Raw genomic sequence first — 25,707 nt, forward strand, 5'->3', positions numbered from 1 at the left:
GAAGTAAGACTTGGCCACTGGTTGATTCACGAACCTATAACAATATATACATATATATCAAAGTATGTTCAAAATATATTTACAACACTTTTAATATATTTTGATGTTTTAAGTTTATTAAGTCAGCTGTCCTCGTAAGTAACGTACAACTAGTTGTCCACAGTTAGATGTACAGAAATAAATCGATAAATATTATCTTGAATCAATCTACAACCCAGTGTATACGTATCTCAGTATTGATCACAACTCAAACTATATATATTTTGGAATCAACCTCAACCCTGTATAGCTAACTCCAACATTCACATATAGAGTGTCTATGGTTGTTCCGAAATATATATAGATGTGTCGACATGATAGGTCGAAACATTGTATACGTGTCTATGGTATCTCAAGATTACATAATATACAATACAAGTTGATTAAGTTATGGTTGGAATAGATTTGTTACCAATTTTCACGTAGCTAAAATGAGAAAAATTATCCAATCTTGTTTTACCCATAACTTCTTCATTTTAAATCCGTTTTGAGTGAATCAAATTGCTATGGTTTCATATTGAACTCTATTTTATGAATCTAAACAGAAAAAGTATAGGTTTATAGTTAGAAAAATAAGTTACAAGTCGTTTTTATAAAGGTAGTCATTTCAGTCGAAAGAACGACGTCTAGATGACCATTTTAGAAAACATACTTCCACTTTGAGTTTAATCATAATTTTTGGATATAGTTTCATGTTCATAATAAAAATCATTTTCTCAGAATAACAACTTTTAAATCAAAGTTTATCATAGTTTTTAATTAACTAACCCAAAACAGCCCGCGGTGTTACTACGACGGCGTAAATCCGGTTTTACGGTGTTTTTCGTGTTTCCAGGTTTTAAATCATTAAGTTAGCATATCATATAGATATAGAACATGTGTTTAGTTGATTTTAAAAGTCAAGTTAGAAGGATTAACTTTTATTTGCGAACAAGTTTAGAATTAACTAAACTATGTTCTAGTGATTACAAGTTTAAACCTTCGAATAAGATAGCTTTATATGTATGAATCGAATGATGTTATGAACATCATTACTACCTCAAGTTCCTTGGATAAACCTACTGAAAATGAGAAAAATAGATCTAGCTTCAAAGGATCCTTGGATGGCTTGAAAGTTCTTGAAGCAGAATCATGACACGAAAACAATTTCAAGTAAGATTTCCACTCGAAATAAGATTGTTATAGTTATAGAAATTGAATTAAAGTTTGAATATGATTATTACCTTGTATTAGAAAGATAACCTACTATAAGTAACAAAGGTTTCTTGATCTTGGATGATTACTTGGAATGGATTTAGAAAACTTGGAAGTAAACTTGCAATCTTAGAAGTATTCTTGATTTTATGAAACTAGAACTTTTGAAATTTATGAAGAACACTTAGAACTTGAAGATAGAACTTGAGAGAGATCAACTAGATGAAGAAAATTGAAGAATGAAAGTGTTTGTAGGTATTTTTGGTCGTTGGTGTATGGATTAGATATAAAGGATATGTAATTTTGTTTTCATGTAAATAAGTCATGAATGATTACTCATATTTTTGTAATTTTATGAGATATTTCATGCTAGTTGCCAAATGATGGTTCCCACATGTGTTAGGTGACTCACATGGGCTGCTAAGAGCTGATAATTGTAGTGTATATACCAATAGTACATACATCTAAAAGCTATGTATTTCTACGAGTACGAATACGGGTGCATACGAGTAGAATTGTTGATGAAACTGAACGAGGATGTAATTGTAAGCATTTTTGTTAAGTAGAAGTATTTTGATAAGTGTATTGAAGTCTTTCAAAAGTGTATGAATACATATTAAAACACTACATGTATATACATTTTAACTGAGTCGTTAAGTCATCGTTAGTCGTTACATGTAAATGTTGTTTTGAAACCTTTAGGTTAACGATCTTGTTAAATGTTGTTAACCCATTGTTTATTATAACAAATGAGATGTTAAATTGTTATATTATCATGATATTATGATATATAATATATCTTAGTATGATATATATACAGTTAAATGTTGTTACAACGATAATCGTTACATATATGTCTCGTTTCGAAATCATTAAGTTAGTAGTCTTATTTTTATATATGTATTTCATTGTTAATACACTTAATAATATATTTACTTATTATTTAACATAATTAACCAAGTGTATCAATATCTTAATATGATTCATATGTACCTAGTAAGACGTTGTTATAACGATAATCGTTATATATATCGTTTTCGAGTTTCTTAAATTAATAGTCTCATTTTTATGTATATAACTCATTGTTAAAATACCTAATGAGATATATACTTATAATAAAATCATGTTAACTATATATATAACCATATATATGTCATCGTATAGTTTTTACAAGTTTTAACGTTCGTGAATCACCGGTCAACTTGGGTGGTCAATTGTCTATAAGAAACATATTTCAATTAATCAAGTCTTAACAAGTTTGATTGCTTAACATGTTGAAAACACTTAATCATGTAAATAAAAATTTCATTTAATATATATATAAACATGGAAAAGTTCGGGTCACTACAGATTTCAAAACAGAAAAACCGTCTAGCAGTAAGGTTCTTCAATCATCATTCTCCTTAATATAACTGGTAAAAGGAGTTTTAATCCATAGCAGGCCCAAGATGGAGTTTTAGCCTGCTCATTATTTAAATTAAACGGCCTTGGTAAACACGAATCTATCAACTAGCAATATATGATACGAGTATAAAGATAAAAGTCGATGTCAGGCTTTTCATAATTACGATCATTTAATTAATGCTAGTGGCATCTTCACATCATCACTTTATCATCTCAAACGGACAAGGATTGAACGAGTGGTTTGGTGGGAGGTGGGGCTCGAACAAGTAGAAATAGACAGAAGAGAAAAGAAAACGGGAAGCACTCAACATCAAAACCCTTCTTTATTCTCCACTTGCTTAACTTTCAGTAAAGTCATATTCCTTGTATTTATATTGACAACATTTAGCCTGGAAACATAAACTATCCATTTCCTTGTTTCTTTAAGGTGACTAACAAAGAGATCTGGGAGAAACCGTAGAAGATTGTAGCAGCCATAATGGTCAGAAAACAGAAGCTTTCGAGCAGGTACAACGCATGGCGTTTTATGGTGGTTTCAACAGAAAACAAACGTAGAAGCGGTGAATAAAAGATGTTTGATTTGGTGATGAAGTTGTTTTGTGATTTGGGTTGATGTTCGAATAAAAGAAAAACAGAAGCAGATGTAAGTATCAGTTTGTTTGAGGATGGTTGTGTGATCGTTTTGGGTTTGATGGCGAACAGAAATACATTGTTGCAGTAGCAGTACTTTAGCGAGAAGAAGAAGGAAATAACAAGATGGTTGTTTTGGTTGTTAACTAAAAAAAATAATCAGAAAGGATGGGTTTCAAATGAGAACGATGGTGGGTTGTTATATGATCATGGTGGTTTCGAAGGCGTATGGACAGAACACCGAGTAACATATGAATTGATGTTCGTGAGATTAATGAAGATGATGATGTTTTTATGATCGAAGAAAGCAGAAAAAGAAACAAGAAGCAACAAGACTCATGTTTGAGTATGGTTTGGTTTTGTGGTGTCTTCGGCGTGTAGCATCAACAACAAAAAGAATCGATTATTAACCGAAATATGGTTTTGCAATTTGTTGACGAATAGAAGTAAAAACAAGTTAATGAGGGTGTTGATGGGTTGATAGCAGAGAAGAGTTGTTTTGGTTTTTTAATCTTTGAATTTCAGTTAAGGAAATTACATAGAGTGATTCAGTGTGTGATTTAACAGCTAAATTGATCTTAATGCTAACTGAAGTTGACGTATAACAACTTGATGACACAATTTTATTCTCGCAAACAAGAATAGGAAGATGAAAGTAATAAAATTTGTATTGTTCTGTAACTGAATTTGGATATTGCTGTAGTTGATTGATTCTGATTTGTACCATTTTTTTTGTAACTCAATAATACTATGATAGTAACCCAAAACAGATTCTGTGAATTCTGATTCCTATATATATTTTATAGAAATAATGTTATTAATCAATAATTATAATTATATTTAATAATAATTAATATTAACAATAATAATAATAATAATTATAATAATATTATTAATAAAAAATAATAATGAAAATGATTGTAATAATATTATTAGTGATAATAATAAATTGTATTACTTTATAATAATAATAATATGGATAATTACAATAATAATAACATTTGTTAATGTTAGTGTATTAATAATGTCTAATAATAATACAATTTACAATTAAGATACAACAAGTTACATATTCCCATTTTTATATAATGATATTAATAATGATAATAATAACATTAGTAATGATAATATGATAACAGATTAAATGTATCAGATTTCATATTTATGTATCATATATTTAAAATGATAATATTGCTAATACTGATATTTATATTAATGAAAGTAATAATAATATTAATATAACTTTTATCTTAACTTGTAACTAAATATATCAATATTATAATTTATTAATTAGGTAATATTTAATAATTATATATATTCATATCCAATTATATAATGGTTCATGAATCGTTGGAATCTGGTCGAGGTTAAATGAATGTACGAACACAGTTTAAACTTTTTGAGATTCAACTTAACAAACTTTGCTTATCGTGTCGGAAACATATAAAGGTTAAAGTTTAAATTTGGTCAGAGATTCCCGGGTCGTCACAGTTATGTTAGCGAATGTTTTAAGTTTGTAAGTCGAAACTCTGTCCGTGTAACACTACGCGATTAATACTCATTGTAAGTTATGTTCAACCTTTTTAAATTAATGTCTCATAGCTAAGTTATTATTATGCTTATTTAAGCCGAAGTAATTGTGATGTTGGACTAAATATTAAAGACGGGGTAATTGGGCTTTAGACCATAATTGGGGTTTGGACAAAAGACCGACACTTGTGAAAATTGGACTATGGGCTATTAATGGGCTTTATATTTGTTTAGCTGAATGATAGTTCGTTAATTTAATATAGAGATTTACAATTTGAGGTAATTATAAATAACTATATACACTCGATCGGACACGATGGGCGAGATATTTATAAGTACTAATAATCGTTCATTTAACCGGACACGGGAATGGATTAATAGTCAATGGACTCATTAAAACAGAGGTGGATTACATACAAGGACACTTGGTGTAATTGTTAATAAAGTATTAAAACCTTGGATTGCACACAGTCGATAACCTTGTGTAATCATTAACAATGTATTAAAACATTATTACAGTTTAAGTCCCCAATTAGTTGAAATATTTGACTTCAGGTATAAGGATAATTTGACGAGGACACTCGCACTTTATATTTATGACTGATGGACTGTTATGGACAAAAACCAGATGGACATATCGAATAATCCAGGACAAAGGACAATTAACCCATGGCAATAAACTAAAATCAACACGTCAAACATCATGATTACGGAAGTTTAAATAAGCATAATCCTTTATTTTATATCTCATCGTACTTTTATTTACTGTCATTTTATTTATTGCACTTTTAATTATCGCATTTTTATTTATCGTCATTTACTTTACGCCTTAAATTAAGTCATTTGTATATTTAATATTTTACATTAGGTTTTAATTGTGACTAAAGTTTTAAAATCGACAAACCGGTCATTAAACAGTAAAATTCCTTTTTATAATAATAATACTACTTATATATATATATATATATATATATATATATATATATATATATATATATATATATATATATATATATATATATATATATATATATATATATACACACACACAAATATAGTTTAAAATATAATATAGCGTTAAATTTAGTTGTATCCATGTGGAACGAACCGAACTTACTAAAAACCACACTACTCTACGATTAGGTACACTGCCTGTAAGTGTTGTAGCAAGGTTTAGGTATATCCATTCTATAAATAAATAAATAACTTGTGTAAAATTGTAATGTATTTACTAGTATTTCGCAATAAAAATATAACTATTTCGTATACACCTCGCATAACATCAGATGGTTTGACCATTTGACCTAGTAACATCTTTGGTCATTTGGCAAGTCTAGTCCCTCGAGTTTGAATCGGGTGCGTGAATTACCTAAACGAGATATTTTAAAACGCGTATTAACGGAGGATGTTATGATTATATAACGGACTTTAAAATAGTATAACGGAAGGTAAACGGTAAAAGGCGGGATGTTACACGTTTTGCACTATATGATATAACCCTGACCTCGTGTAATTGTGTGCACGAAAAATATAAGAGAAATTCTCTGCTTTCCGCTCGTAGAGTAAACCATTCTCCGTGTTTGAAGTTGAAATATAAACACGTTAAATCCTTGTGTAGTTTATTACGGAGTAGTATTTTATCGTTTTGCTTATTTGTTTGCCGTATGTGGGTGTAATACGGTTACAAGAGTCTTGTATGGATTATTTTTTTTTTTTTTTTTTTTTTTTTTTTTTTTTTTTGCTAACGATGGTATAGTTAGTTTGAGTTTTCCGCTATCAATACGTAACGGTTCCTTTACCGTAACAGTATAATTGATACCTCCAGGTGGTGGTTGTGGCTCAGAAAAGTATTTTGGCTACAAATCTTAAATAACAAGAAGATGGAAAACATATGCTAAAACACAAAAATACACACATAACACATCAACGATGGTTATAACTTATAACCCAACAACTAGTTGGGTAGAAAAAAACTGAATACAGATTTAAGATTGAACCAACATGTCTCCGGTCCTTCACTCCTTTTTCAATTTCGACAGAACTTTCTTTCTTTGTCCAAGCATGTAGCCATACATGTGCGGGATCCCTGTAAAGAGGGTTGTTCATTTGGTATGAATGAAATTTTGAAACAGTAAGCAACCTAACATTTTGATGTCTCTAAAGATATCAAAACTTACAACTCATCAATCATAGAGATATGTTTAATTATTAATTATACCATTGAATCAAAAACCTAAGGTCTTTTTAGTGACCCAAATCCATGAAATGTTATAGCAAAATTTACCTGGTAGGTAAACCACAAGCACAATAATCGCAAAATAGAAGTAATCGAATGAAAAGTTCCATTTGTTTGGCATCCGAAGAGAATACAATCCCGATTCCTGAACAACAAACACCAAATACCAAATTCCAAATTCATTTTTGGGTTAGTTGCATATAAAAGATGCATTCAATTTCCTTTTAGAAGAATCTTCTTGAAACAAATATCTTATGGTCTGTTTTTAAAAAAATTATTAACAAAAAGTGGTATTGATTTTCAGGGACACCCTGTTAATGGCCCTGTTCAGCAAAAATAGGCTCTTCGCATACGAAAGTTTTTTATATAAGTTCAATAATATTGCAAAAAACATAATATTTTTTAACCTTATAAATAAATTGACCATGGAATATATATTGTTGAGTTATATTCTTGGGCCCCTTAAGATTTTGGGCACTATGCAAACGAACACCTTCACGCCCCAAAATCCGGCCATGTTGATTTTAGTCTACAATATTCAAAAATATAAATCGAAATTCGAAATATATAAAACAAAAAGAAAGTAAATGCATCGTTATAAAGGATGGAGACGTGTTACCTTCATATAAGGTAACGCATTATAGATCATGCCAATCTCACTAGAAATGCCAGTTGGATACAATACCGTGAAGGTGCTGTACCTGCACTTGTAACCATAAAAGATTACGATATATAAAGTTTTATTATAAAAGTATAACATATAGAAGGTTTTATGCATTTGACACAATTTTGGATCACTATTAACCCATATGAAAGTGAAGTTGTTACACATAAAGCATAAAAACTAATTGACCTGTTAGCATATAAATGGATCGTAAGTTACCAACTCTATTTTGTAGGTAAGCCTTGACACTAACTTATTATATGATAATTTGAAACACTTTATTTAAACTATAAGTCGATATTTAAGGCCAAATACTGCAAAACACATACGGCAGGGAAGATGTAATAAATTGATAATGCATAAAACAATTATCGAACTCAAGTGAGCAAAACATTAAAGTCAAACCTGAGCCATAACAACCAATATGGAGTAGAACCGAATACCTCCTTTACGCCAAAAAAAGAGTACCGAATAATCTATTATCCAAATCACATATTTTATATATAGAACATGTGAACTCGTAAACAAAACACTACGTACGATCCACAATGTAAACACCATTTGCTTGCTTAAAAAACTGAAATTTAGTAACCATTTAAGACTTACCTCGGTGATACCCCAACTGATGAGCAAAGAGGTAACAATCGGATGTGTTTGAACCTGTCACCGTAAAATTTTATTTAATTTAAATAAATATTATTGTAACGTAACTAATAAGATAGCTAATAGCTAATAAGTAAGAAGCTTTCTAACCTCAGGAAAACTATACAGGATTCCCCACAACACATACAACCTTGAACCTATTTGAGGTAGTGTTGCTGAAATTGGGGACCGTACCAAACCTACTATACCGTGTAGTATCTGTTTCAAACAAAAGATAAGGGATTACAAATTAAAACTTACCCCCATGATGGTATGAAGATCGAAAGCTGACTAAGATGGAACTTTATGCACAAAATAAGTCGATTAAAAGTTTGAATTGTAGAGCTCTCATACACAATTTAGAAAATAAAGGTATATAATATGCTAAATTTCATTACCCAAGATCAAGTATACCAAATGTGATTTCAACAACTCAGTTGAGTTCAAAAGATTTATGGTGTAGTACTTTCAATCCAAAAAAAATAAAAAAATAAAAAATGAAAGAAAGAGACATATGTTGTACACATAATAAAAGGATGGTGATGATGATGATGTAACTATGCAAGATTAATCATAGGACCACATTCAAGTACTTATTGATGTCATTTCATGAACCACAAAACATGACTTAAACTATAATCTAGATCACACCAAAAACCAAAATCACTTGCAAAAAAAAACAAAAAACAAACTAACTAACTAACATCAAATTATTTGTAAAAATCAAATTGACCAACCTGAAACCGGAAAGCAATTATCCTAATTTATACAAACATGAGCTATCCAATTGAATATTAAAGTAATCAAAGGTATAAAATTATAAAGATTTCTTTTAGCAATTCGAAAAATAAAATAAACCCCTGAATGTAGTTAATTAGGGTTTTAGAATGACCTCTAAGAAGGCAGCAGATTGAGCTAATAAAAGTGGCTTCTCAACGTTACTGTAAACATGCTCATGCCCTGATTCCTTTAATGTTTTCATTGTCAAAAATATTACTTGAAACCTATAACATCATAAAAACATATATACTTAATAATATTAGTAACATACATGATTGGAGTATTATTTATTATGTGAAGTTAGCAAATAATAATATAGTAACAGTGATAGTTGTGCAGATATAAACTTGCCATCCAGCAAATACGATCCAATTATAAGCGATGAGATAGAATCGCTTAAGAATTGACAAAAATTCATCCATTGATCAAGTTGCAAGTGTGTATTGAGATCCAGAGTAAGATGATATAGTAGAATTTAGAAAGTGATAGATTTATATTATTTATAGATATAAAAGGATTTTGAAAATTGAATTGGATGGTGATAATAAAGGAGTTCGTTGAGCGAACTGAAAATGAAATAATTAGTGTACGACATTTAAATGATTTTTGGTTGTGGAAGGATCCAACTTCTATGATCCATCGTCACTTCTCTTTTTAAATGAGTACCGTATTTAGGATTCACATTCGACCGCCTGACTCTCGGGCGGATCTCTCTAGTGTGGTTCAGCTTTTCTGCGCGTAAGTGCATGGCAAATTAAAGTATTCCATCTCAACAACTTTTTTTTTTTTTTGTCACTTATTTATTGTCTTCCAATAAAAAATAATCAGTTTAAAAAAATTGATTTTCACATTCAATTTTCATTAACTTTCTAGATTTACTCTTTATTTTTGGTTACTTGAAAAAGAGAAAGAGAAATATCATTTTGTATGTGTGTTTTTGTATCTCAAGTTTCTATATCTTTTCAATACCAAGATTTGGTATTATATATAATTAAAATTGATACAATAATACATATAATACAAATATAAAGATTTTGAAAGATTTGCAAAATCAAATCTTTATATAAAATAAGATTTACAACTCAAATCAAATCTTATTTATATCAAATCAAATCTTATATATTATATAAAATATGATTATAGTACAAATCTTTATATAAAATAAGATTTATAAATCAAATCAAATCTTATTTATATCAAATCAAATCTTATATATTATATAAAATATGATTTGCAAAATCTAATCAAATCTCTACATATTTAGATTTGTAAGTATATGTACACACATAAAAAAAACTTACTTAATTTATTAAACCATTAACTAATGATTAATAAATTAATTTCCGATTAGAAGGTATATCAAACAATTTACGATTGGCCTTTATGTGTGACCGAATAGGATAAATGGACTTTTATTATTTAATGTCATGGGCATATCTTCGGAATATATGTACCACGGTCAAACCACGGTCGAACCATAGCCAACCCGAGAACATATTTCCAACAGACTCCCACTTGCACTGACATTAATAATATTGGCTAGTCTTAAAGACACACCATGTGTAACAACTAGTCTGCTACGTTACACTCCTATATTTTATTTATATCAATCATCCTTTTGTTCTAGATATCTTTATGAACGTGTGACATGGTTAAGTGTCAATCATCATCGTTCAAGATTATATTTCCCGATAGAGATTTGTGGTGATCAAATAGACTGCTATTGCATCAATTCAGTCGTAGCATGGCCATGCATTTAATGCAGCACAAATCAACGAGGGGCCCAGAGATATCGCTTCAACTTGCTATGAGAAGAAGGAACAAATTGCTTCAACTGTATAGACATCCACCACATCCCATATTGTACCTGATCTGCACCCTTATGACTGGCATTTACGCACAGCGTTAAATACAGGTCAAAGTAGAATATAGTTTGTGTCAGGATTCCTCATACATATCCACTCTAGGATAAATGATATTGCCATCTTAGAGCTTACTTGTGACTTAAAACCATGAAGTAGCATCTAAGTGTGGTCATTCCAGAACCTTGAATCAACTATCAAGTTCCTCATGAATGTAGTTTCATATAAGCCTATATTACTACACTTCATAGCAGCCTTAATTCAATTCTCTCTTCCTTAGAGAATGACCGACTGTGGAAGTTTATGAAATAGTATTCATTGGAAGTTAAAACATGCAAAATGAAACATGGCAATATACAATGAAATGATCGCATCGTGCGTATAATATAATCTCAATATATTAATCATTAGATCAATTGCAACATATATTATTGCCCAATGTTTAAAGTTTCAAACTTAACATAATAAATACAATCAAACTTTATCATCAATGACACGAATGCCAATAGACATGCTATGAGCATCATGCTTAGTCTGTGGCAAAGGCTTGGTGAAAGGATCAGCCAAGTTCTTAGTCGTGTCTACTCTACTTAATAATATGTCATTTTCTGCTACAAGTTGACGGATGTAATGGTACTTTCTGAGTATATGCCGTGTGCTCTTTTGTGACCTCGGTTCTTGAGCCAAGACAACCGCACTCACATTGTCGCAGAAAATCTCAACAGGATCATGGATTGTAGGAACCACTCCTAGATCCCCGATGAATTTCTTTATCCACATGGCCTCTTTAGCAGCTTCATTTACCGCTATATACTCGGCTTCTATCGTAGAATCAGCAATAGTACTTTGCTTGCCACTTCTCCATGTGACGGCTCCACCGTTCAACATAAATACAAATCCTGATTGTGAAGAGCAATCATCTCTATCTGATTGGAAACTAGCGTCTGAGTATCCTTTGACGCTCAGCTCGTAATTCCCACCATAGACCAAGAACATCTCTTTGGTCCTCCTAAGATACTTTAGAATGTTCTTGACTGCTATCCAATGAGCTTCACCAGGATTGGCCTGATAACGACTAGTCATGCTTAGTGCATATGACACGTCAGGCCTAGTGCATATCATCGCATACATGATCGATCCTATAGCTGAAGCATATGGAGTACGACTCATGGTAGCTGACTCCAAGTCAGAATTAGGACATTGAGACTTGCTCAATATCATTCCAGGGTTCATAGGAACGCACCCTTTCTTAGAGTTATGCATACCGAATTTCTTCAGTATCTTATCTATATATGCACTTTGGTTTAGCCCAATTAATCTCCTTGACCTATCTCGATAGATCTTTATTCCCAAAATATATGATGCATCTCCTATGTCTTTCATGGAGAAACATTTCCCTAGCCAAGCTTTGACATCTTTCAGTGTCGGGATATCGTTTCCCATGAGTAATATGTCATCGACATATAGTACAAGGAAGACTACAACACTCCCACTAGACCTAACATAGACACATGGCTCATCTTCGCCTCTAATAAAACCAAATTCTTTGATCTTCTCATTAACGCAAAGATTCCAGGTACGAGAAGCTTGTTTAAGTCCATAAATGGACCTTTGAAGCTTGCACACACTATTAGGATACTTAGGATGTACATAACCCTCAGGTTGTGTCATAAACACATCATCTGTTAGTTTACCATTAAGGAAAGCTGTTTTTACATCCATTTGCCTTATCTCATAGTCATAAAATGCAGCTATGGCAAGAAGTATTCTAATGGATTTCAACATAGCTACTGGTGAAAAAGTTTCATCATAGTCTACACCATATTGTTGCGTGTAACCCTTAGCCACCAGTCTGGCTTTGAATGTGTGTACATTTCCATCCATATCGGTCTTCTTCTTGAAGACCCACTTACAACCAATAGTTTTAATACCTGGTATATGATCAATCAAGATCCAGACTTGATTATCATGCATGGATTGGATCTCGTTGTCCATAGCCTCCTTCCATTTGGCAGACTCGGGGCCTGTCATCGCTTCCTGATAGGTAATAGGTTCATCAGAATCTATATTTTAGTCATCACCCTCAAATATGTGTAAACTATATTTCTTTGGTGTTCGACGCACTCTATCAGATCTACGTATGGGTGGTGGCTGTAGGTCAGTTTCTCTTTCAATTGCAGGCTCGTCGACCTCTTGAGGAGAATCGGTTCTAATATCGGTTTCCATGTCGGTTGATTCTTGAATTTCTTCAAGATCAATTTTGCTCCCACTGGTTCCTTTCGATATGAGATCCTTTTCAAGGAAGACTCCCCTTCGAGACACAAAGACTTTGTTCTCAGTAGGGTTGTAAAACAAATATCCAAAAGAATCAGTCGGGTAACCAACAAATAAACACTTTTCAGATCTGGGTTCAAGTTTATCTTGAGCTTCACGACGAACGTAAGCCTCACAACCCCATATTCTTAGATATGAGAGAGACACAGTTTTACCATGCCATATCTCATAAGGTGTTTTGGAAACTTTCTTGGTTGGGATGAGGTTAAGGATCCTTGCGGCAGTTTGTAGGGCATAACCCCAAAAACTGATTGGAAGCATTGTGCGGCTCATCATGGATCGAACCATATCAAGTAATGTTCGATTCCTCCTTTCAGCCACACCATTATGTTGTGGTGTTCTAGGAGGAGCTAATTGTGAGATTATCCCACAACCCCGTAGATGATCACGAAATTCATCATTAAGATATTCACCACCTCTATCAGATCGGAGAATCTTAATTCTTTTGTTCAGTTGATTTTCTACTTCGTTTTGGTATGCCTTGAACACTCCAAAAGTTTCAGACTTTTGTTTAATTAAATAAACATAGCCATATCTACTGAAGTCATCAGTAAATGTAACGAAGTATCGTTCCTTGTGTCTAGTAAGCGATCTGAACGGACCTCACACATCAGTGTGTACCAACCCCAACAGATCCTTTGCCCGTTCACAGCTTCCTGTGAAAGGTGCCTTTGTCATTTTTCCTGATAAGCAAGATTCGCATTCATCATACGATATTATATCAAATGATTCTAGAATTCCATCTGACTGGAGTTTGGCTATGCGTTTCTTGTTTATGTGGCCTAAACGACAATGCCATAGATACGTTTTATCCAACACATCTTTGGATGAATCAACATTGTAGATTGAACTATCATTTAGCTTTGTTGTAGTTTCTAAGATGCCTTTACAAGGACTAGCCTTGAAATAAAACATCCCATTTTTGTGAACAAGTATTGATCCATTATCAAAACTAAAATTAAAACCATCATTAAATAAAGCATTAAAAGATATAATGTTTCTTGCCATTTCGGCACTGTAGCAAACATTAGATAAAATAATACATAAACCAGAATCAAAAGAAAGCTTGTATTCTCCAATCATGTCAACAGAGGCAACATTCTTATTCCCCATGATTAGATTAAGCTCCCCGGTCTTCAGCTTCCTACTTCTTATGAGTCCCTGCACATTTGTACAAATGTGAGTACCACATCCCGTGTCCAATACCCAGGAATTAGAAATAGTAGTATTGTTTAGTTCAATCATGAACAAACCTGAAGGTACGGCGACTCCCTTAGCCCGTAGTTCATTAAGTTCCTTCAAGTACTTAGTACAATTGCGCCTCTAATGTCCTTTATCCCCACAATGAAAGCATATTGCTTCTTCAGGAGACTTGGTTTGCGGGATCTTTGAAGTAGAAGAGTTAGCAATGCCCTTAGGTTTAGGTTTGAAGTTGGACGTGCCAACCTTACCCTTGCCCTTGTTCTTGCCCTTTGCTTTGTTTTTCTTCTTCTTAATCCCACCTTCACGAATGGCTAGAATGGTAGTTGCGGGTTTAGATTTGGCCATGTTAGCCTCAGCGGTTTTTAACATGTCATGGAGCTCCATGATTGTTTTCTCCATATTGTTCATATTATAGTTCATAATGAATCCTTCATATGCACTAGTCAGCGAGTTCAGGATAAAATCCGTTGCAAGCTCCTGACTTATGGAAAAACCAAGGCGCTCCAACCGGTCTATGTACCCTTTCATTTGTAGTACATGGACACTAACACTACTTCCCGTTGCCATTTTGCAAGATACGAGAGCTTTCACTGTGTCAAACCTTTCTTGCTTTGCTTGTTGTTGGAACATGTCCTTGAGTTGGTTAAGCATGTCATATGACCCTAAGCTCTCCATGCCCTTTTAGAGCTCTGGAGACATGGTCGCCAACATCAAGCATGCTACCTCATTAGACTCGAAACGCCGTTTTTCAAACTCGTCCCTAGCCGCTTGAGTAGCTCTCGATCCGAGTTCTGCCGGTAAGGGTTCCTCAATAGCCCTGATCTTTCCTTCCATCCTAAGAGCAATTCTTAGGTTGCGAAGCCAGTCCATGTAGTTCAAACCCGTAAGCTTGTCCTTTTCGAGGAGCCCTTTAAGGCAGAAATTAGTGATTGATGACGGAGTAGGATTTGTGTTTGTTGCAGACATCTGTCATATTTTTATTTTTAAAGTAAGTTGTATTAGTTAGTTTGATATGTTTAAACCTTGTTAAGATAATTACCCAAGTGTGTTTAATATTCAAACAATTATAATTAACAAGGCTAAGATCCATATTTCACTTATGTTAACGACGGGTTCGCCGCGGATCGCCAACCATAAGCTATTTAGGTAGGTAACTATATTACCAATTTCATCCATTATGAAATTCTTAGGTTCTGCGGGATTTAGTGATAATCAATTATTTCACTTGGCATGTTTAATCCCTTCTACGCTAATCCTTCCTAGTGGCGGGTTTGCCGCAAACCACGATTTCAGATTGTAAATCGTCCGTGATAGATACACGTGAAATCCGGCCCAAGACTCTCGGGTATCGCGAAATTCACCTCACCCTTCCCAACACCCAATTAAAGTCTGGCCCAAGACTCTCGGGTATCGCGAACTCTAACAGGTAGAAGGTTCGGATGGTGTGTACTACTCATGGATAGCGTAAAGTTTACATTTAAAACGGGTTTTTGTTTTCTTTTAGCAAAAGTAGTTTACACCATTTTAAAACATTTGCTAATTATGTATTGCGTGTTGCATTTGTTAAACTAATTTTAACCAAACCGTTTTATATGATTATTGTCCCTTTTATTTTATTTTTTTTAAACATTTTCTAGCTAGCATGGCATAGACAAATAATAAAACAATAATAATCATGACACGCAATTATCGGTAGTATGCCTCGAGTCCTATGCGTTTTTCCGGTGAGCCAACACACGGAAAAACATGGTCAACTAGGGACATAACCTTGTGTGAGAATTGGCTCTCACTAAAACCGCCATCTCCATTATATGCTCGGATGGGCCGCCTTGTGAACATCGTCTTCTTGATTTCAATCTTGGTTGCATTATCTTACAAAATAACTATTCTATTTTCTATACTATTACAAATACAATATAAATAGAAAGACGACATGCAAGTCGTTTAATAAATTATTACATTCATCCCGAATAAATAATAAATTAAATCATACAACCAAACATCCACACAAGGGTCTTATTGAGGCAAATACTACCGATTTCATACAACAATCACATACATAACAAATGGAGTGCCAACCGTCCTTTTTCATATAACATGTTTCGATAAGGATTGATTTAAACAACACTTAATGGCACTTATAATATTCAATCCTTGTTTACATAACATATGTATGTAAACCCACTTCATATTTTGTAAGCATGGTTTTCATGCCAAAACCATCCAAATAAACATATTAAGTGAATCAAAACATGTTGGAGATTTATTCACCTTACCAAAGCATAAAGTCTAAAATTAATAATTTTAATTTTCTCATTTCATGTAAAACATGAAAAGAATTCATGTACTTTATTTTCCTAAACATTGAATCTTTAATAGTCAACATGCAAGTTACCATTAAAATTTTCGGATTTTGGCAGATTCATACATGTAACTTTAAATGGTCATATCTTACTCATTTCTAATCCGTTTTCGATGAATTTTTTTTTTCAAATTTAAGTTCTTTCAGTTAGCTTTCAAATGCAATTGGTCTCATACAATAATATTGAGTTTAAAGCCCCGAAACAGTCCATCAAATACGGACTGTCCAGGCTGAAAAAAAATTCTTAAATGAAAAAAATGAATTTAACCCATTTTACATTTTGCCAAAATCCAAGATTCAAATTAGTATTTAGGAAACATAAAACATAAATTATGATACTTGTTTTGCATGTTTGTAATGCATGATCATCTCCAAGAATCATGCACAACGCATTCATCAAAACTAAATATCATAAGAAAAGTTTGTTAAAACTTGTACAAGATGGCTCTGATACCACTGTTGGAGTATGATACAAATTCAAAGCGAGCGGAAGCATTTTTAAAACTTTACAAAATTATACTCTTCCACGGATCATTGTACAAAACTTTAGCAAACAAAACAAAATTAACAAAATTTAACAAAAGAAGATTAGAATACAACCTTTGTAGCCTTTTGAATATCGAATCTGAAAAACCCAAAGAAGAGTTCCTCTAAACGGTAGACATCCAAAGTTCCAACCTTGTTTCAATCTATACCTTCTACTTAACGGATCTTTTCTTTTTCCTTATTTCCATCAAAACCGAACCCAATTATAGATCTCAAGTATTTTGGTTACTTGAAAAAGAGAAAGAGAAATATCATTTTGTATGTGTGTTTTTGTATCTCAAGTTTCTATATCTTTTCAATACCAAGATTTGGTATTATATATAATTAAAATTGATACAATAATACATATAATACAAATATAAAGATTTTGAAAGATTTTGAAAGATTTGCAAAATCAAATCTTTATATAAAATAAGATTTACAACTCAAATCAAATCTTATTTATATCAAATCAAATCTTATATATTATATAAAATATGATTATAGTACAAATCTTTATATAAAATAAGATTTATAAATCAAATCAAATCTTATTTATATCAAATCAAATCTTATATATTATATAAAATATGATTTGCAAAATCTAATCAAATCTCTACATATTTAGATTTGTAAGTATATGTACACACATAAAAAAAAAAACTTACTTAATTTATTAAACCATTAACTAATGATTAATAAATTAATTTCCGATTAGAAGGTATATCAAACAATTTACGATTGGCCTTTGTGTGTGACCGAATAGGATAAATGAACTTTTATTATTTAATGTCATGGGCATATCTTCGGAATATATGTACCACGGTCAAACCACGGTCGAACCATTGCCAACCCGAGAACATATTTCCAACAGATAATAAAGGAGTTCGTTGAGCGAACTGAAAATGAAATAATTAGTGTACGACATTTAAATGATTTTTGGTTGTGGAAGGATCCAACTTCTATGATCCATCGTCACTTCTCTTTTTAAATGAGTACCGTATTTAGGATTCACATTCGACCGCCTGACTCTCGGGCGGATCCCTCTAGTGTGGTTCAGCTTTTCTGCGCGTGAGTGCATAGCAAATGAAAATATTCGATCTCAACAACTTGTTTTTTTTTGTCACCTATTTATTGTCTTCCAATAAAAAATAATCAGTTTAAAAAAATTGATTTTCACATTCAATTTTCATTAACTTTCTAGATTTACTCCTTATTTTTTATTCACTTTTTTATTTTATATGCATAAAAATGACATAAAAAACTTTATTATGTGTATTTATCTATTTATTTATAGAAATAGAAAAATTAATTTGTTGCAATAACCAAAAAAAAAAAAAAAAAAAAAAATGAATTGTTTATACTATCTTTTGCAATTAGATAAAACCTACAAACACAATCCTAGATACTATCTTCGCGAGAAACACATGTTAACCTGAAGATTAAGTTGTTAATGTTAGACTATTTATTCACTCTTTTTGCTTTGCAAATTTATTTATTTTTATTTTTTTGACAGCGATTGAGATCGCCTGAGGGGGACTAAACCACCCATTGCGATCATCTCCCGTTTCGATTATGCCGATGAAGCGATAATAACCCCGCCCCCATCGTTGCCCGGGAGGAAACCTTGAAACCGATCCAAGGGCACGGCCAAGTAAAAACTCCCCTCCCCTTTACCCACCCAAACGATATGGGAAAGGTGTCATGGGTGGATACTTCATGGCAAGGATGAAATTGTGTTTTTAATATGTAGCCAACGGGGGTCGAACTCCTGACCTTCCCTAAAGGAAGCAGACCACCAACCGCTGGACCACATCACAACTTCATTTGCTTTTGCAAATTACTAAGAAATCTTTTTTTAACGACTATTTTAAAGTCGAATACTTTCATTTGTCACTCACACGTATTAGGAGGAAACTCTTTACACACTATGGTCGCATTGGGTACTCGGTGTGCTTTGGATTAAAGCGGGTGGCTAAGGAATACACCTATATTCACCAGAACAGAATCCTTAAGAAGACCTCCTCTCTAGATAGGACTCAGATCCAACTCAGAGCTTATAACACTCAGACAATGCTTTCGTGTTTACTAAGAAATCTTTTATGAATTTCCAATTTGTAATGATATAAAATGAAATATTAATTAAAACGTCAAGGTTTGCATCCTAGTTACTAGCCATACAATATAGAAAATCAAAAAGATAATTATTGAAAGTCTAATAATTAGACCATCAATGGCTCGTGGCAATGATAAATTACCTAACGAGAAGTACAATAGAAATTAAAGATGAAAAAAATCGATCACATGTATCTATCTTTAAACAGTAGTGCCCAAAATTAAAAGCTGTAAAGCATATGTTAATTTTGTAAACCGAAACAATTATTAAAGAAAGCTTCGTCGAGTAGGCTATCGCAAATTCATATAATGATTAGATTTAATTGACAATATGGTTGCGAAACTCTTTGTCATTCTTATACAGTAATTTTCTAGCATCAACTTTGTCACTTGCATATATATTTGGTCACAATCTTCTAAAGTCATTAGCATTCATGAATTTCAAGAAACTAGGGTGGCAAATGGTTACAAAGTCAATGTCAAAGCAAATGCTTCGTATAGTTATAGTTATCTATATAGTTATAGCCATCTATGAAATTAATTTATTTACAACGGCATAACGAATTAGCTAGACCAAATTTAAGTTGGAAAGTATGGCATAAGAAAAGCTTTTAGTTACACCTTAAAATATAGGGAATATATATTAGCATATTATGTATGTATTAGCTTATTTTTGACGATTAATTTATAAAAGTATAAGCTTATTTTTAGATTAAAAGTATAGTTTTGATCTTATTTTTAGATTACAAGGCTAGTTTCAATAAACAAAGTTCATGTGATTATTAAGATGTTATTAAAAAACTATTTTATCTAATATATTAATAAAATTATTTTGCCTTTCAAAAAAAAAAAAAAAAACTATTTTATCTAAGTTTATAACTAATTTTTTGGAACTTCAAACTACAAGTCTTGTTTTGATACACAATACTGTAGTATACGAGGTTATTGGGAGCCAGTGAGTGACCATAACTAAATTGATAATATGTATGACCTTTGTCACAAAATGACAAAATTAATTCCCCGATCACAAAATTAGTGGTTAAAGCTGACAGTTGGCATTCATAAAAGGCGCAACTGCTGATTGACACCCACATTATTGATAGGAAACTGATTTTGAACCGGTTTTGTATGACCTTCCTAGTGAGGGATGAAAGTCGAGTACATTCAACTTTACCAGCTACACATTTATTTACATTAATAACTTATAATGAAGTTCTCTTAAAGTGTTTGTGTGTGAAGAAAATAATATTAAAGGGTATGATGTAACAGATAAAATTTCATATCAAAAGGATGAGCAAGTAAAGATAGGAAAAAAAAAAAAAAAAAAAAACGAACACGATGTTGAACAATACGATTAAAAATGATAGCTTCATTTCAGACACAGTTAATCCAAGACAAGCGAAATTTCATGATACTTAACTCTATAGATCAGTTAATTCGTAAAGTAATTTGATTTCACATCAGAATTAAGTTTAACCTCAATGATTAATATCTAAAAGTACATTAATCAAATCAAATGGCGCACCTCTGTACTAGGTACCGGAGCTAAATATCTGGCACTACGTTAAAAATTATGACCGTATCTCACCGATGGCTCGAGGGACGGCTTTACTTCTTATCACTGCTTGTAGAGCTGTTGGTATTTCCATCTTTCTTATCCTTGTCGGATAACGTGGGCCCTTTCCCACTCATACTTTTACTCAGTTCTTTGACTTCAGTTGAACCCACATCCATTTCGTCTTCAATTGGAAGTGTTCTTTTCGACCCATCTAAAGCAACACCAAGAACAATATTTTCTTCCATTGTAGGTCGTGACGGTTTTTGTTCAGTTACAACCGCATTCTCACTTTCAGTAGCTTTGTTGCTCGGTTTTACGTCAGATGAAGTTGCATCCACATTTTTATCAGGATTTGGCTTCTTATCATATACAACACCTTCTTTTGCATCAGAAGTTACTTTTTCAGTGAGACTAAAATCAGAAGTTGGAGTATCTTTAGGTTTAGAGTCGGATTGAGATACTACACTTTTCCCTTCAGCTTTGCTAGTTGACCTCTTGTTGTTTTGACTTTTTGACTTATCTTCGTTGACTTTGTAATTGGGTTCAATCAATAGCAAAGGACGATTTGTAGGTGCTCGGCCACGTGTAAAGACCGAATCTGCAAAGGGGAAGCCATCCAAGTCAGACTCGTTATATATCTTCTGAACTGTCCGGATTGGAGTTGCGAGTCGAGCCCGGTGGTGACTAATCACTCTCAAAAGATCCAACAAGATGCCTTCCTGGTTTCATATCACAAAAAAGAGTATAAAAAATGTATGTGTAGTCTAAATTTGAGAAAGTTGAGAAGATTTTATCTTACCTTTACACATAAGTACTCTTCATGATGTGAAGTTTTCACAAAACATGACACCAGTATCTGCAGAATACAAAAATATTACCATAGGTGTCAATTCATAAGCTATTAGGTTAATGATAAATTGTTGTGCGTTAAAGTCAAATAAAAACAACTAAAATTGTGGAAATAAAACTAACCAAAAGGGACTGATTTTCAGGATCGACGTTTTCAAGAAAAACCCTTCTGTGCAATCTCTGTTGTTCTACTTGAGGATTTTTTGCCAATACTTTTCGCATATCAGCTACGATAATCTGTAAAGATAAGTAGCCATATAATATTTGATAACTAAGCATAAAGAGAGGAAAAAAGAAAAAGCGATAAATCATGTTTTTACATTAATCTTATTAACATCTAAATGACTGATAGCTAGATGTGTTTTGATTCGCCAATGAGTCTTCTGGGTCATATTTCTCACTACATTCATAGTAAACTTGGAATTAGGAATATGTATTGCTTCACGATCCTCTCCTCTTACAATTGTAGGTGACCACCACCCAACATGCTGCACATTAGACAAAAAAACAGTTTTTTTTAAAAAGTTGTGATATTGTTGTGGTCATTAAATATACAATGTTGAATAGCATTTGGTGCTAAAAACACACAAACCTCTACAGTTCCAGAAACTTCATAACCTTCAATCTTTGCTTTGATCCACTCATTGACAACAAATGGGCGTGTTGCATGAATCATAGCACTTGAAAGAAAGTTTGTGAATATCTACATAAACACATAGCTTAATGAATAGATCTTCATGTAATGAAGCATGTAGTAAATAGTATTATTGTAAAGTAACAATAGCATGATATGACATGAACTACACATTACACACACACACACACACACACACAGACAGACAACAACAACAACAACAAAACCCAATACCACAAGAGTGGTGTATGGGGGAGGTGAGATGTAGACAATCCTTCCCCTATCCGAGAATAAAGACAAGTCATTTCTCCACCCAGAGTGAAACACTCTCAAAAGTAGAGAAAGTCATCCCTCTCTTTATTCGACGGATAAAGAGATTGCTTCCGAGAGGAACTCCGGCCTTTAAGTAGGAAAAAGTTTTTTTTTTAAATAAAATAAAAATAATAATAGACGCCATGAAAATGGTAGAATCAAATTTCCATGGGTTTTAAATCCTTCCGGAATTTAATTTAGGTTCTAATAGTCAGTCAAGTCGCCAATAATTCGACGATTGTTGTCGACTCCATAGAGCTGTAACACACACACAGACGAATATGCATAATCATTTATACAAATGTATTGTGATACACACCTCACGACCAGCAAGTGTCAGCAAAACTGTTCCAAGACCTCCTGCAGTTAGCCATTTCTGAGTAGAAAAACCTAACAACTCCATAAAAAGTGATACAGCAGCAACCCATACAGCAGTGTATACAGCTTTGCCAGCAAATTGGAACCCCATCTACCAACAATAACAAAAAAAACCCAAAACATTAATTAAACAGAGCTAATTAATCTCATAAAATAGTTGTTGTGGGACGTACATTTCTCGTATTAGTAGCATCACTTGTCTCCATGAAATAGTTTTGTGTTTGTTGAATTGCACTGCGTTAATGATTTAAACAAACGGATAAGAAAACTAGTGCAAAAACAAAATTCTCTTATTTCATTCTAAAAAGGGATTCACCTGGATAAACAGTACGCAAGTGCAAGAACAGTGGATAATGATTTCACGAAAGTTAACAGACGGGTCTTAACAATTCGGCTAGCTTCTGATGGTAATACAATCGGATCTAAAGCTCTGCAAAAGATTTAAACAATTTCAATTTTTGTATTCGAGTTATTCACTTTTATGTATTGCCTTAAAATATCTCAGGGAACCTGCATATCAGTATCGCTCCAGTCCAAAGCATCAATGGCTGAATGTAAGATGTCATAACGTAATGTGTACTACTCTTTCCCCAACTCCCATCACTTTTCTGAAACAATGTGAAATACAAATTTAATCATTCGGAAACATGAAGAAAACATAGAATATGAAGAAATAAAGAGACAGGAAAAGCACAAACATGAAGAAAAATCTTTCTGCTTTGACGCATAAGTGGCGCAAGGCCCCACACAGCAAACACAACAATGCCCACAGCTGGAAGCAGCTTCAGTATTATAGGTTTGCCTTGCAAAGTGCTGCATGAAGTTTGATCACAAATATTAAACATGTAGCTAACAGGTAAAACATAGCATGAATGATTATTCCGTCCGAAATATAATATGAAATTGACTAATTGTACGGAAAATGGGAAAAAAAATATCACCTTGCTAAGGCAAGAGCAGCATTTTTCACTGCAGAAGTCCCAAAAGTATGGCCTGGATTCAGGGAGCAATTGCATTTAAGTAGATTGAATCGATTAGGAGCAACACTCAATGGTTGCTGTAATCGAACTGAAAGCTTGATACTCAAATAATCTTGTCGCTGCAACAAAAGAATAACATATCCAACAGTCGTATATGTCACCACACCCAAGATAATTCACATAAACAAATAATAACAGACACACTACTTGAAACATACCGAAGCAACGGATGAAAGACTGGCAGGTAACATATGTAATTTGTTACTTCCTATCAACCCCTGTCGAGCACAGATCACATTCTGTGAAAGATATTAGTCTAATCAGCAACAAGATGAAGTATCATCAAATATACAATATGGGATCAATATTTATACCTCTAAATGGTTGTCGTAGCGCTGGCTCTTACAAATTCCGGATTTTTGAGAAAAAATCAAAGAACCAGTCATAGACATGATCTGATGAAAATTATCCAATCAGCAACACTACTTCAGCTTCTGCTAATGGCAGATGGAACATAGTCATAGTCATGATACATTATTTGAAATATATAACCCCAAAGCAGCAATATCAATTCTCAAACACAAACCCTAAAAGTAGCAATTAAACACGAAATAACATCTCTAAACCCTAATATACCGACATATTATATATATTAGGGATTACTAAACAATTACTCCATACAAAACTCTGTACGCAATATATATGTATATATATGATGATATATCGCAGTTATAGGTCAATATCAGCATACACGACCAGAATTAGGTTAATAACAAGTTAATTAAAATCCTATAGAGTTAACGAAATAATTGAGCAGATGTTCATTCATTGAGAACAAATATTCGTTATTCAGAAACTATGATTATATGATAAATTAATACCTCAATTGATTGATATCAATGGCAACAAATTAGGGGAAAATTGGCGGATGATGTGGCGCGAATAATGAGAGAAATGATCAATTGTTTTCCACGAAGAACAATCGCCTTTTTGTTTTTCAGCTTTGGGTTCCTGCGATATAATATTTCGTGTGACTAAAAACTTTTATTTTTGTATTATATCGATCGATAAAACATTCAGCTAATCTTTTGTTTTTTTAGATTAATTAAAAAAATTCTTTAAACGTCACCGTCTAGATATGAGTTTCCTGATGGTATATTCTTTTTAAAGACTTTATGCGTTTGATATAAAACAAATTTTTTGTGGATCTTAAATTCAAAAATTATTCTACAACTTGTGTAAGTATATAAATGAGATGTAAACGATTTGAGTCGAGCTCGAATCATTTAAATTTAATGAGTTTGAGCTTGTTTTAAACTTAAGATTTTAAGTTCTAGCTCAAAGCATTCATTGTTGATTGTTGATTATATAATATAAAAATTATATTATATTATTATAAAATTACTCGATGTATAAGGCCAACATTATTATTATTGTTATTACGAGTATTATATATTATATATTATAGTGGACCAA

The 25,707-nt window shown here is 32.6% G+C and overlaps 2 protein-coding genes across 3 annotated transcripts; both read right to left on the reverse strand.

Moving 5' to 3' along the window:
• Positions 1-6,600: 6,600 nt before the first annotated feature.
• Positions 6,601-9,747, reverse strand: LOC139862331 (very-long-chain (3R)-3-hydroxyacyl-CoA dehydratase PASTICCINO 2-like). Its single transcript, XM_071850925.1, has 8 exons — positions 9,471-9,747; positions 9,232-9,343; positions 8,451-8,558; positions 8,304-8,357; positions 8,103-8,173; positions 7,653-7,734; positions 7,082-7,178; positions 6,601-6,883 (listed from the first exon to the last, which is right to left on the reverse strand). Exons 1-8 carry the CDS (start codon positions 9,539-9,541, stop codon positions 6,813-6,815), a joined length of 666 nt encoding a protein of 221 aa, XP_071707026.1. The 5' UTR covers positions 9,542-9,747; the 3' UTR covers positions 6,601-6,812.
• Positions 9,748-20,888: 11,141 nt separating this feature from the next.
• On the reverse strand, positions 20,889-25,245 carry LOC139861380 (mechanosensitive ion channel protein 2, chloroplastic). Of its 2 annotated transcripts, none has more exons than XM_071849763.1 (14): positions 25,113-25,245; positions 24,606-24,686; positions 24,450-24,509; positions 24,193-24,350; positions 23,950-24,064; positions 23,762-23,859; positions 23,568-23,681; positions 23,425-23,485; positions 23,193-23,342; positions 22,520-22,630; positions 22,248-22,415; positions 22,051-22,164; positions 21,878-21,934; positions 20,889-21,797 (listed from the first exon to the last, which is right to left on the reverse strand). In XM_071849763.1, the coding sequence occupies exons 2-14, from the start codon at positions 24,681-24,683 to the stop codon at positions 21,129-21,131; spliced, it is 1,953 nt and encodes a 650-aa protein (XP_071705864.1). In that variant the 5' UTR covers positions 24,684-24,686; positions 25,113-25,245; the 3' UTR covers positions 20,889-21,128. The 2 variants fall into 2 exon arrangements, with proteins under 2 accessions (XP_071705864.1, XP_071705863.1); XM_071849762.1 differs by having other exon boundaries at positions 24,450-24,530.
• Positions 25,246-25,707: the final 462 nt, after the last annotated feature.

The sequence above is a fragment of the Rutidosis leptorrhynchoides genome, chromosome 8 (assembly GCF_046630445.1).
Source record: "Rutidosis leptorrhynchoides isolate AG116_Rl617_1_P2 chromosome 8, CSIRO_AGI_Rlap_v1, whole genome shotgun sequence".
Lineage (NCBI taxonomy): Eukaryota > Viridiplantae > Streptophyta > Magnoliopsida > Asterales > Asteraceae > Rutidosis > Rutidosis leptorrhynchoides.

Excerpts from the sequence above, each read along its gene's own strand:
- LOC139862331 (XM_071850925.1), bottom strand. The coding sequence starts at position 9,541 with ATGGATGAATTTTTGTCAATTCTTAAGCGATTCTATCTCATCGCTTAT. Across the intron at positions 8,174-8,303 it reads TCAGTTGGGGTATCACCGAG|ATTATTCGGTACTCTTTTTT; the intron begins GTAAGTCTTAAA and ends TTTGGATAATAG. Across the intron at positions 6,884-7,081 it reads GCTTGTGGTTTACCTACCAG|GGATCCCGCACATGTATGGC; the intron begins GTAAATTTTGCT and ends CCCTCTTTACAG.
- LOC139861380 (XM_071849762.1), bottom strand. The coding sequence starts at position 24,683 with ATGTCTATGACTGGTTCTTTGATTTTTTCTCAAAAATCCGGAATTTGT. Across the intron at positions 24,531-24,605 it reads GCTACGACAACCATTTAGAG|AATGTGATCTGTGCTCGACA; the intron begins GTATAAATATTG and ends TATCTTTCACAG. Across the intron at positions 23,486-23,567 it reads CTTGCGTACTGTTTATCCAG|TGCAATTCAACAAACACAAA; the intron begins GTGAATCCCTTT and ends TCATTAACGCAG.